Raw genomic sequence first — 13,643 nt, forward strand, 5'->3', positions numbered from 1 at the left:
CAAATGAAGGATGACACATGTTAATGTATTAAAAGCCTTCTTCAAATGTGAGGAAGTGTTACTCGTGTAGTATTTAATTGGGTGTTTTCACTGCAGGCATGATTAACTTGGTAGCTACTTAGCATTAGCTTAATAGGTTATATCCTTATCGTTAGGAAAGGCAGGAAAGTAACCATTGATACTGAGACTTGCATACCAGAAGGTCACAATGGTATCTGTCAGGAAAACATGCAACTCAGTGTTGACAAATGTAGTGTTAAAGTTTGGTGTATTGTCCATGGAAATACTTCTGTTTAGTGCCTCTCTTTTTTTGGCCTCTCTTCTCCCTGTGCAGCATCTGGAGACCAGACAGCTCACATCTGGAGATACATTGTACAGTTGCCTACCCCTCAACCAACTGCAGACTGCAATGTAAGCAATCAACTAACTGCAGTTAAACTAATTGCACAGCAGTTTCATTGGATACAGGGTTTATGATAAGAGTGATTGTTAAATTTATACATAATTTTAAAATGGCATGATTTCGGGATTTGAAGGTTTTAGTTTGTCAGGTATTTGAGCCTGTCTTTCAAACAAGACTCGCTTCATGTTTTCAAAGCTCTGTGGTGCAGAATGGAATATGCAGCTACAAGTACACGAACAGGTTAATAGGTGTGTAGGTAGTAAACTCTCCAGTAATTTTTTGTGGTAGTAATTGGTTATAATATTCCTCTAAAAACTAGGTAACTTTTTTTGTAGCTTAACTTAATTAGGTACCTATAGTAGCTAAAGTTGCTGTGAATTAAAAAATGATGGCTAAAGACTTACGGTTCTGGCATTTATTTAATGATATCTTTGTTGTATCTCTGAATGGAAAATGTTTGATTCAGTTTATTCAGTTTGGCATTTCCGTTTTGAAAGAGCAGGACAAATGTTATCTTTTCTATGTCCAAATAACGTGAAAGAAAAGCATATTTGTCTTGCATGATGGTTAGCAAAAGAATTTTTGTGTGCTGTTTACAGCAGCACTGCGTGATGACTGTATTGAGCAGCAGACAAATATTGCTGTCAGCATTTTGATTCTAACAGATAAAAATACAGCTGTAAATGATGCTCTTACCAAAGATTTAAATAGTCTTCCATTAGATGCTTGCTACCTTTAAAAATTCAACTGTGTTTAGCCCACTGGTATTACTCCTCCAACCAAGTTTTTGATAGTGAGTACCTGTACAAGACTGCGTTCTACAGAATTAAGTCACCCAAATTTGTATTAAGGAGACTAAGAAGCTTTTGCACTATACCATGTAACAGAAACATCCCTTCCCTTTTAATCTAAACCTTTTTTTCCTCTTGCATATTGTAGCAAATGTCTGGAGAAGATGAAGTGGAGATCTCAGATAAAGACGAACCTGATGGAGATGGAGATGGTTCTAGTGATTGTCCCACTGTCAGAGCTCCGTTAACTTCACTCAAAAGCCATCAAGGAGTGGTCATAGCAGCTGACTGGCTTGTTGGAGGGAAGCAAGCTGTGACAGCATCATGGGATAGGACAGCAAATCTGTATGATGTAGAGACTTCTGAACTTGTCCATTCTCTTACAGGTATATTTTCATTCACAAAAAGATAAATTGGTGGCAGAATTTTTACACATGGGGTTATTTGTATGTACCAAAACATCAGGAAGATGAAGTTGTTTGGACTACAATGCAAGTGTGTAGGTGACTTCAGCTGCTGCTCAGTCTTGTAATGGTTTCTAAAATTCCAGCCTTGCAAATTCTCTGAGCATGAATTTGCATTCTTTTAAACTTGTAATGTAACTTGTGAAAGTAGTTATTTTTAAACTGAATGTAGTGAAATTGTAGCTCTTGCAAAATGCTTTTTGTTCATGGCACCATAAGCAGCGATAACTTGCTACTGTTCAGTAACGATGGGAAGTGAGTAGCGAGGGGGTTGTACTGGGGAACACGGCTCCAGCTTCTCACAGCAGCAGTGACACTAAAGTCCAGTATGATTATTGAAAAACAGTGTTTCATTCTGCATATGTGTGAAAATGAAAAGCCTTATTTCCATGACCTGTCATGTTCTCACCTGTGATTGCAGGGCATGACCAGGAGCTAACTCATTGTTGTACGCATCCCACCCAGCGGCTTGTGGTGACATCATCCCGTGACACCACCTTCCGCCTGTGGGATTTCAGAGATCCTTCTATCCATTCTGTGAATGTCTTTCAGGGCCACACAGAGTAAGTGACAGTTCCTTCACAGGTTTTTATGATTTCCAAAAGTATGAACGTATTTGGTTGCTAATCTGAGCAAAAATGTTCCTGTGCTCTTTTTGAGGTACTAAGCTCATTCCCCTGTTTTATGAGACTGATTTTCATAGAAACCCCTAACTGTCCTTCAAATGTAACACAGCAGTACTTAATTTCCAAAACAGCCAGCCAGGGCTCTTGGTGTGATATTGCTTATATGGTAAGTCTAGCTAAAGCTCTTTACAATTAAAGGTAATTTAAGGTATGGGGTTGTTTTTCACATTATGTACAGGTGTAGTTTAGGTGTACTGCTGTAATGCAGTTAAAGTGGATTGCCTCTGCTTGTCATGATACTCACTGTGAAATGAGGGTTATTTCTTTATTATTTAGCACCAGTGGGGGGAAAAAAGGCTGTATTTATTTTTACTCTTTTAAGATAAACTTCTAATTTGTACATAAAATAAACAATTGAAGTAAGGGCACTGATTGCCATGTTTTGTCTAAATAGGCTTTGGTGAAACATTTTTAGTTATGGATTCAGGCTTTAAGTTTTTATTCTGGCTACACTTCCTGTTCCCCTGGTCAGGGCTTTGAAACACAGAAAATGCAGGAGCAGCCTTGAAGTATTTTAACCAAGGAAGCAAATGTTTTTGTAAAGATTTTTGAATGTTTGAATGTGACTGTTTCACTATAGAAGATGATTGTTAGTCATAGCTCCAAACAAAACCACAAATGTTTATCCGTGTTTCTAGTTTTTTGTTAATGCAGAGGTGTAGCTTGCATTTTTTATGAATGAAGCAGACCTTGAGCGACTTCTTTGGTCACTCTGTTGCAGCTTTTAATTGTTTTCATACTACTGTTTGTTTGTATTGTCTGCCTCTGTGTAGTTCTTGCAATGTATGAGTTTGTAGTGTTGACACAGGTTTTCTTCACCAAATACACTCAAACTTCTGAGAGCCTCAATACTGAAATTCCTGTTGATTGACTAAGGTAGTTCAGCTCCCTGTTTTTTTTGAAGAGATGATTCTGTCACAAAAGAAGAGAATTTCACTGAGGAATGCAGTCACAGGGTAGATGGGAGCTTGATATTTTGCAGTTGAGAGGCTTTGAGGGATTTTATTTTTGGTCCACTATTGTACTTCCTATTAGCAAATGATTTTTAAATTACCCTCAAATCAACACTGTAGCAGCCTTCTCACATTCAGCAGCATAGAGGAAATGCTTTTATCTGTTGACAGGAAAACACATACACAAGACTTCTTTATTTCTTAAACAATGACTAATTCACCAATTCTAAAATATTTTGATAGGCTCTTGGCATCAGTTCTGTAACCTGGGTATTACTGTCATCAGTGCTGATGAAGTCCTTGCACCTGAGTTTTAACAGCCTGTTGCTAGGTAGTACTTGATGAATAGCTATCTAGAACTCAGAGCAATTTTTCCCCGCCACCCCCCCATGCATTTCATTAGACAGGTGCCAGACATCACAACAACGAGGCCAGCATGCAGGGCCTACTGCCCTGTATAGAATCCTAGCATCAGCCTGGTTGGAAGAGACCTCCAAGATCATCCAGTCTGACCTAGCACCCAGCCCTATCCAGTCAACTAGACCATGGCATTAAATGCCTCCACCAGGCTTTTCTGGAACGCCTCCAGGGATGGTGACTCCACCACCTCCCTGGGCAGCCCATTCCAATGCCAATCACTCTCTCTGGCAACAACTTCCTCCTAATATCCAGACTAGACCTTCCCTGGCACAACTTGAGACTGTGCCCCCTTGGTGGTTGCCTGGCAGAAGAGACCAACCCCCACCTGGCTACAACCTCCCTTCAGGTAGTTGTAGACAGCAATGAAGTCCCCCCTGAGCCTCCTCTTCTCTAGGCTGCACACCCCCAGCTCCCTCAGCCTCTCCTCATAGGGTTTGTGTTCCAGGCCCTTTCACCAGCCCCCTTCCCTCCCCCCCCCGCTCGTTTCTACCCACGAAGGATCTAAACCGCCACCGAATCCGAGCAGGGCGTGGCTTCGAGGTTGTTTGGTTCCTTCGCGCCCCATTTGGTGCTGCCCAGCGCTCGCGTTCCTCCGGAGCGTCCAAAGCCTCTCCCGGGGCTGAGCGCCCGTGCGCGCAGGGGACGGTCGCAGAGAGCCAGCAGCGGGGGCGCACTGGCCGAGTGCTCCCGGCGCGGCCAGCAGGGGGCGCCAGCACCCCGCCGCACGCCCCCCCGCGGCAAGCGGCGCAGGGGGGAGCCGAGGCAGCTGCGGGACCCTCCCTGAGTTCAGCGGGCGGCTGCGACTCTTGCCCCTCGGTGTCCGCCGTGGCTTTTCTGTCACCAGGAGCAGCTCTTGGGTGAGGAAATGCGAGAAGTGAGATCGAGGCTTCAAGCTGCTGGGAAGGGCGATGTTTGTGTACCCGACGTTGGGCGTTGTATGTGTCTGGGTCCTTCAATCCTGTATCATTTAGTTATAAGACAGTGAGAAAAGGAGATGCTGGCAATGTAAGTACCATGAATTGTGTCTCTCTGGAACAGCCAGTGTTGATTTAAACCCTAAAAAAAGTGCTAACAGTTATCTCTGAGCCCTCTCCTCCCATGTTAATTCCATCATGGTTTGTTCTTCCTTTTAAGTTGGAGGAAAAATCTCTGCTGATGTTTGGAGAGAAATCTGCAAGCAGGCTTTGGGAATTGTGTGGAATCCAGTGCCTTTAGCACCCCCAAAACTTGATGCTTCTCACCTGGGACTCCATCACCCTTTAAATGTGTGAGCTGTTGTCTGTGTCTGAAGGTTTTAAACCCAGCTTGTGGGTTCTTCCTAGGCTGCAGGCTCTCTGTGCAGGGATACACTTTGTTCCCCTAAAAGAAAGGAAACTCTTGTCCAGGAGATACTGTCCCAAATAGCATTTGCTTTAAGTTTCATTCCTGAATTTTATTACTTAAAAAGAGTGATGTATTTGAGTACTCAGATTTTGCTGTTTAGCTACAGTTTGGTGTGTATTGTGGAAACCTATCTGAACTCTTGTCTATTTCTCTGGAGCTTCGCCCCACACAAGGATTAGTGCTAACAGTGCTCACAGGCACAAAAACCTGTTGCCTGACAGTGTTCAGGCCTAAGTCGTAGTACAGGTTGCAAATCCAAATGGAAAGAGCAGAGTTAACTTTTCTTTGGTACATTGCCAGTAAAGGTTCTGCATCAGCGTTTCATGGTCCAACATTGCCAACAGCTTTTTTTTTCCTTCCCCTTCCTCTATGTATGAAGTTTCAGCAGATTGTTATGCAAAACAGTTTTGTGTCTCAGTGTGACTGGGGAGACAGCTGTTGGGCCTAATGAGGAGTGCTAGCACTACAGCATTTCTGTTGATTGAGACCCACGGAGGGAGCAGGATGTTGGAGGCCAGGCAGCGGTGTGTGGTGAGGAAGTGCCACGCTGTCAGCTGGCAGTGCACGCTCGGCTGCTCCCTATGACAAGATAAATGAGTTTTGCTGCAGTTTGGCGAGGCTGAAGCTGTTCTGGAGAATAGTTGTAGCACACCAAACTCCCTGTGGGACCCACAGTTTGAAGTGTCATAAGACTGCTTCCTCTTTGCCAGGATTTTTTGTTAAACGTCCTACAATACCTGTCATCCTTCTGAATTATTAAAAACCTAATGTCTTCTAGCATTCCATTAACACAGAGGCTGATGAGCCTTTGTTGACACTTTTTATTAATTTAGCCAGGAGGATGTTAGCTACAATTTCATCTGCGTTTGGAACAAACTGAGGACAAGTGTGAGTGTAAACAAGGCAAAACGAGCCACATGGAAATGCAGGAAAAGCATTTTAATTTAGGAAGGGAATACTTTGGGAAGATATTTGTGTACTGGTTGCTCTGCCAGCTTCTTTCTTTCCACACAGACTTTGCTTCCCTTTATTCTACCTTCTCTTTTTGGTCGGGCTGAAATGCTGTTTTGGTTTATAAGGAGGAAATGGCCTTTCTTCTTGTGACTATTTTATCTGAATTAAAAATACCAAAACCCAAGAGTTTAGTGGAAGTCAGGCTGGTCGAAGATAATTCAGTGCTAAGAAGGCACCAGCCCTGGTTCTCACTATGTGAATGAGTCTCCTTTCCAAGTGTGGAGGTGCCTGAGGAAAGAGACTCATCAGTTGTGACCTTCATGTCCATTTCAACTTTCTGACTTCTGGTTCCTAAAGCCCAGACGATTAGGTGAAGAGACCTCTTGGTTCTTATTGTAATCAACTCCCCGGTAGCTTAGCTGCACTCAAATAGTGCATTAGAAAAGTTAGTATCATGAATAAAGTGGGTCTTCATCCTAATTAAAACTTAATTTGGTGTCAATTTAAATTAAGAGGCTTGCATAAACCGGTCCATTGTGACCTGGTGAGTGCTAATCTCAATCAACAGCTTGGACAGGACATGAATTCAGATTTCTGCATAACAACCCAAGTGACTGCAACAACTGACAGCTTCAATTAAAGTGGCTGAGTTCGAAGCAATTCATGTGCATGACCCAGGCTACAAAAGAGGTCATTCAGTGAAATCTGTGGGAACAGCTGAGAGGCCTTCCCTGATGATTTTAGCGAGAGACAAACCCTCTTTGTTAGTGCATTGTGTGGGCAGAAAAGAACTGGGTTTGAGCTGGGAATTCAGGCAGTATTGAAATGAAAATAGTAGTACAACAGCTTTAATTGGATAATATTAAATAATAGGTAAAAGATTAAAAAAACCCAGCTCATCATCAGGAGAGCTGTTCATCTGAGCTAGGCAGTACAATGTGCTCTGAAAGTATGGAATACAAAGATAATAACGTGTAAAATAAAATTAGTTCATAAAAATCTTTAGATAATCCCTCCTGAAAGGAGTACTTTGCGCTTCCAATTGCTGGAAATACTCTTAGGAGTCTTTCTGTGGCTGGCCTTCTGCATGTAGAGACATGAGTCAAATCTGAAGAACTGATCATTCTTACTGCTACTACTGCTTGCCGTTTTTCGTCTGACTCTCAGACTTTAGCTACTTGTGGAATGAACAGAAATGAATTACGATATTGCTGCAGCTGTTGCTAGTGGAGTTACACTGGCAGCTCTGTGCGTGCATCACAGTCGTGTCTAGGGGTGTGTACAAAATAGCTGCAGCTACATCTTGGGTGCTTGGAATCACCTCAGTGTCTGTTCTGTGTATGACAAATGCCTGCAGTAGTTCTGCAGAAGTTCTTGGATAGAGAGGGAAAGAACCTGGCTACTGGCCTCAAAACATTTGAGAGGAAGAATTGTGCTATATGTTAGTAATTCAGTTGTGGTTGCCTGAGAAGTTTAGTGAATATCAATACAGAACTTCAGAAGTGAATTAAAGTTTCAAGGCTGGACATATTTAGCTCGTGTTAGGGCCAGGGGAATATGAGACATGCCTCTGGAGTGACTGAGCACTGGGGCCAGTCAAGTCCTGTGTACCTCAAGTGACACAGCTTCTTGTTAGAATAGTTTTTATTCTAAAATACCCACTTGGAGTTTCAGTATTTCAGATTCATTGAAAAAAAGAAAAGTTGAGTTACATTTTTTAAAGGGGGTACAGGAATAGGATACAGATCTTTAAGTCAGATGCTAGTTTAATAAAGAACTGTAGAACTTGACATTTTTCTTTTTATGTCTGACTGTTTAGCACTGTGACATCTGCAGTTTTCACTGTGGGAGACAATGTTGTTTCTGGTAGTGATGATCGTACTGTAAAAGTCTGGGACTTGAAAAACATGAGGTCTCCTATAGCAACTATTCGTACAGATTCTGCAGTCAACAGGTAAGCAGGTCTCTGAGCCACTGAGTTTCTTCAGTCGTCTTCTTTCACATGTAGGAATGGTTCAAAGTTGTGTCAGGAGAGTTTTAGTCTGGGCAGTAGGAAACATCTCTGTACCAAGAGAATGGCTGAACACTGGAACAGAATTCTGAGAGCAGTGCTTAAGAGCCTTTGGAAGAGGGCCTTTGTTAAGGTGGTTTACTTTGTGGCCAGCTCTGACTTGATCAGGCAGTTGGACTAGATGATGCCTTCCTGCTGAAATAGTCACTGGATGTACACTGGCTTTTAGTCATTACAGTTGAAGCTGAGGCTTGTGAGATTCTGAGGTCACCTGCAATAGATTTATAAGGTGCAGCTGTAGTCAGTGTTAATTTTCAGTGCCTACACGGTCCTGCTTCTCAGGGCTTTGTTGTGTGGGGTGTAGGTTTTGGGGTACCTTTTTCACCCGTGAATTCTGATCGGGGAAGGATTCAGCTGTGTCACTTGCCACGATCTTAAACTTGTAGTGTCAAGTTGTGTATCTGCTCTGCAGATAACCCACTCTTGTCTCCCACGTGCAGGATTAACGTCTGTGTTGGCCAGAGGATCATTGCCCTGCCCCACGACAACCGGCAGGTCCGGTTGTTTGACATGTCCGGAGTGCGCCTGGCACGGCTGCCGCGCAGCAACAGACAGGTAACTGGCACTGGCAGCCTGAGAGGGGCTACTCTGGAACTCAGGGTAAGAGGGCCTTGGCAGCTCTAGCTTGCACTGCACAGCTACTGAAAGACACTCGCTGTGCTGCTGGTAGTGCTGAAAAAGACCCCCGTGCAAACGAGCACCAGAACTGGGATTTTTGTTTGGAGCTGAGAATGTCTGAGGTGCTTTTCATCAGCACATTTCTCCTTCCTCCAGTGAAATTAATGTCTGTGCAATGGGAATGTGTGAGAGAGTGCTGCAAATGTGTGTGTTGTGGCAGAGAAGTGATTCGTTGTGTGTTATTTTAATTAGGGTTTTTTTGTTTATTTGGTTTGGTTTTTCTGGTTTTCTGTTTGTTTGGTGGCTTGAGTTTGTTAGGTTTGGGTTTTTGGTAGTTTGATTCTTTTCCCAGTTAGTTTTGGGGTTTTGGTAGTTTGTTTTTTTCTCCCCAGGAACCCAGTGTTTAATTTGTTACATAAAGTAATGAATGGAAACAAGGGGTGGGCAGTTTTGTGCACCTGCCTTGTGACTGGCAGTGAGCATGGTGTTTTCCCTTCCATGCTCACACACAGGTGTTCCTGGTATTTGGTGCTAAGCTGTCCATGGCTGCAGCCATCAGGTGTTGTGCTGCTCTTTGGCATGGCAAACATTACAACTGGAGCAGGTGTGACTAAGTGCTATTAATGGGATACACCAGTGCAGTAGCTGCAGAATCGAGGAAGGGGTTTTAAGCCTTGTTCAGTCTTAGATTTTTTAGTCTTTTTCTAATTAAGTGGGGTTTGTTAGTCTGTTGTTTAATCTGTTGGGTTTTTTCTTCAGTATTTCCATTTAGGCTGACACTGCTGAAATCATGGGAAATTGAATTGTGACTTAAATGTTGGTCAGAATTCTCCTTGTGGCGCTTTTGTTGCTATTGGACTTGAGCAATAGATAAGGCATTGCTTTTCCTCAGTGTGGCATTCCTCTTTCTGTCGCATCATCCTTTCTGTGTTAGGGGGGTGATGCACACTTTATTCTGCAGGTTTATAACAGAGTAATTGCCAGCATGTAGCTCTCTGTTTTAGGATTGATTTTGTAAGTGAAAATGCTAAAATCAAACTCCCATTTGCTTCTGTGAATAAAATGTAACTAGGTAGCAAACAAACTTTGGAAATGTCCACAGTCTTGGTGCACCTGTTTGTGTGCTTCTCTTGTTATGGATCCAGTGCTGGTGTTAGAGGGGCCTCCTTGTGACAAAGCCTTTCACCTTGCAGATGACTAGCAACATGCCTTAGGGTTCTCCAGTGTTATAGACACCCCCATGAATCTTAGTGAGTTTGTGTTTTAGCTCCTACTAACTTGTTGAGATAGAAGCTTTCAAAATCTGCCATCAGTAATGCTGCTGTCTCCTGAACTGTTGCAGGGCCACAGAAGAATGGTGTGCTGCTCGGCATGGTGTGAGGACCACCCGATCTGTAACCTCTTCACCTGTGGGTTTGATCGCCAGGCTATCGGGTGGAACATCAACATCCCTGCTTTGTTACAAGAGAAATGAGATGCTGGAGGAATGGCTGCAGTTTCTGCTGCCATGGACTGCTCTCCTTGGCAGACCTTCTCAAACATTGGTCTGCTGTGGCTGTAAAAGCTCTTCCTTAGCGGAGACTTGAGCAGCTTTGTTCTTGTTCCCACATTGTGCTGTTTGCATGGGTTGTACAGAAAATGTGATTTTTTTAACAATTAGTTTGTCTGGTGTATGAACTTTTCTATTCTGGCATCCACTGGTCAGTGTGTTCCCTGTTGCATAGAGCACATAAATGTTCGAAGTTATTTAGCATTGAATAGCTGCACAGTAGGGCATTATGTCTGTGACATGAATGTGAAAGCTCTGTAATTAATGTGGGGTGCATAGCAGTCTGTTACATTTTCCCATGACTATACATATCTGCCTTGTGTTAAAAAGAACCTGCAGGGCTGTGACTTTGAAATGAAGTGTGACTTTCACTATGTCTGTGATGGTAAACATTTTCCTGTCTGCATATGATTTGGAATACCTTTTTAGTGCTGCAGTATAGCGCAACTTCAACTCCATTTTTATTCCAGTTACTGGAGAAACAGTCGAACTGAGAAGGAAAATGCAAGCAACTTGCAGTGAGTAAAGACTGCCAGGTTTATTTGGAAATCACTTTTGTACTTTTGAAAAAGAAAAGTATTCATTCTGCCCTCCTTATATAAAGTGACTCTAAAATCTCGTGGTGTTTCCTACTAGCAAAGATCCAGAGCATTGGGATTCTAATCACTGAAATCTAGTCAAGCAAATTCTGAAGCACTTTAGTTTATAGCTATTGTTATAAACCATTTATGAAAGTTTGACTCTACCAGTGAATGTGAGCTGACCTTTGTAAGAAGGATTGCTTCTTTTTGGTGACCTGCCCAAAAAGGAAATAGTGTTTTTGAGGGTTGTTTGTTCTTTTCTTAATTTTTTTTTAACCATACCCATAGTGAACATACTTTGCTCTGGTGTGCAGTGCACTGAGCATACTTTGCTTTGGTGTTCACTCCCCATGGTTTTATTTTGAGCCAGCAATACAAAGTAAATGAGTACTACCTCAGAAATGAATGTTGGTCAAGATGCATTGAATCTCTCTGTAGCTTAGAAAAAAAGCACTTTTGGTCTGTGGCTGAAGTCCTGTCTTTGACATGAGAGGAAAGACAACCATACCAAATGTGATCCTTAGGATAATTAACACATACAGCTAATGGAGCAGTGTGATCAATGAACATTGTCCGTCATCTTTCCGTTCTCAGCCGTGGCAAGGGCAGCTCTGGTTCCTACTCTGTTCCAGAAGGGGTTAACTGACACAGATCTCTCTGCTCCTTTCCAAATGATTTTATTCTGGGGTTAGTCTTTGCTGTCCTTAACGTTTTTTTGGCACTGGCGGTAGGGTGTTTTAGCAAGGCTACCGATTGTGTGAGATGTCTTCAGAAGAACAAACCGACTGCTTCAGACGGCCACTGCTCTGTAGCTAAAAGGAGACAGTGCCCCTGTCTGACATAGCACAGAGCCAGAGGAAGGCTGAGGGGAGCCAAGCATGCACTCTTACAATGGGAGTTTGGGGGAGGTCGGCATTAGGTAAGTGTCAGGAACTTCTTATCTCTTTATTGTGGCTTTGTGAAGCTGTAGCTGTGCTCTTGTCCTCTGCAGCATTGTTTAGAGTGACATTAAGATGTGTTAACTGTTCTATTAACTAACAGATAATGGTATTGGAGTGCAATGGGATGGGACTAAGAATGCATCCTTGAGGAATTGTAGGGAAACTAGGGTCCTAGACTGGTTTTGAACTGTAACATTGAAGAAGCTCAAGATAAGGAATGGAGGATGTATATAGTATCTTTATAGTAAAGGGCATCATAATATAATAGCTTGACCCCTTGTTTTTTTCTGTTGGTTTTTTTCCTCTCTTTTTTTTAAGATACAAGATATATACAGAATTTTACTGAAGTAATCTTAAAATACCCACGGTAGCAAGGTTGCAGGGAGCAGCTGCAGAGTTTTAAGTCTTCTGACAACAAGGGTTACAGGATGGTGTCAAAAGTTTATTTTCACTGTTTTTTCCCCTAGGTTTTTAACTCATGGGTAAAGCCATTTGATGTTGGATTGCAAGTGTTATTCTTTAACTTTTTGTTTTAGTTGGCAATGGAGAGAACTTTATACAGGTTGATTTTGTTAAAAAAAGATAAACAAGTCTCTCCAGCCTGGAGAAGCAGCTTCTGCAGCATGGCCTTCATGTGTCTTGAGCAATGAGTGTCCTTTTATTACCTGAGGTGGTGTGAAGGTCACTGGTTTTAGTCCTGCTAAGCTGTCCGTTGAAGCTTCTCTCACCCATATGTGACACAGTACTGAGAGACTTTATGCAGTTTAACCATCAGTGCTGCAAGCTCTTGATATCACCAGAGGGGCCATCCTCTGGCACTGGGAGTGGGATGCTTACATGCTTTCACTTTGACAAAACCAACCAACCAAGGTGCTAGAGCCATGTTCTGTGGAGCAGGCTAATGCTGAAATCAGCTAACACTTCACTATCACTTAGCTTAATTTCATGTACTGTACCCAGGGTTAAGGGTCACTCTCCTTGGAAGAAAATCCTATGTGAGCATGGCAGTGAATGATGCTGCACTGACCAGACACGTGGCAAACATTTCATGCCTTTGAGTGTTCTAAAGAGTGTTTTTCAGCTCTGAGCAATGTCCAGCATTTCATAAAAGGAGGAGAGTTACAGTTTCAGTGTTGTGCAGAACTTCACAGATCACTCATCACTGGGCAAAATCAAGCTTTTATGTCTTTCTCAAGCAATGCACATCAGTTTTCACACTTTGTGTCTACGGTCAGAAAGATCTGGAATGAAACATCTTTGTTGCCTAAATCTGAAAACTACCTTTTTGGAAATAACTTTCTAAGTTATGTGGAACCACTTTTTATTGTTCTGCTAATTTGTTTTTAGATGTAAAATGTTTTTCTTCATTATGATTCAGAATGCATTAAAACATTCAACAATTCCTTTTTGCAAGTTGTTGTTCTTCTGTGTTGCATTAGAGTTCTGTTCGTCTTAGTACTTCACTTGGTTAGTAGTCAGAGGATCTTCTTTGCCACTTTCAACTCTTGTCTGCTAAAAGAATCCTGCACCTGGATTGGGGGAGTTCTAAGCACAAATCCAGGCTGGGTGAGGAGTGGCTCAGGAGCAGCGTTGAGAATTATCTGGGGGTGTCAACTGGTCAAAAACTCCCCGTGAGCCAGCAATGATTGCTGGCAGCCCAGCAGGCAGCTGTGTGCTGGGCTGCATCCAAAGCATCAGGAGCAGTAGGACAGGGAGGGGATTCTGCCTCTCTGCTCTGCTGAGACCACACCTGCAGCACTGCCTTCAGTTCTGGTATCTCCAAAGGCAGAAATTTCATTTTTACTTTCTCGTTAGGTTTTGTTAAATCT

The 13,643-nt window shown here is 42.7% G+C and overlaps 1 protein-coding gene across 2 annotated transcripts in view; it reads left to right on the forward strand.

Annotated features, from left to right (window-relative positions):
* WDR37 (WD repeat domain 37) overlaps window positions 1-13,216 on the forward strand; it is a 33,443-nt gene extending 20,227 nt beyond the window's left edge. For both annotated transcript variants that reach the window (XM_064162556.1, XM_064162557.1), the window contains 6 exons: window positions 335-411; window positions 1,343-1,580; window positions 2,080-2,221; window positions 7,874-8,008; window positions 8,566-8,680; window positions 10,086-13,216. In XM_064162556.1, the coding sequence (XP_064018626.1) occupies window positions 335-411; window positions 1,343-1,580; window positions 2,080-2,221; window positions 7,874-8,008; window positions 8,566-8,680; window positions 10,086-10,217 (839 nt within the window). In that variant the 3' untranslated portion in view covers window positions 10,218-13,216. The remainder of the gene's footprint in view (window positions 1-334; window positions 412-1,342; window positions 1,581-2,079; window positions 2,222-7,873; window positions 8,009-8,565; window positions 8,681-10,085) is intronic.
* The last annotated feature ends 427 nt before the right edge of the window (window positions 13,217-13,643 follow it).

Source organism: Pogoniulus pusillus, chromosome 23, assembly GCF_015220805.1.
Source record: "Pogoniulus pusillus isolate bPogPus1 chromosome 23, bPogPus1.pri, whole genome shotgun sequence".
NCBI lineage: Eukaryota > Metazoa > Chordata > Aves > Piciformes > Lybiidae > Pogoniulus > Pogoniulus pusillus.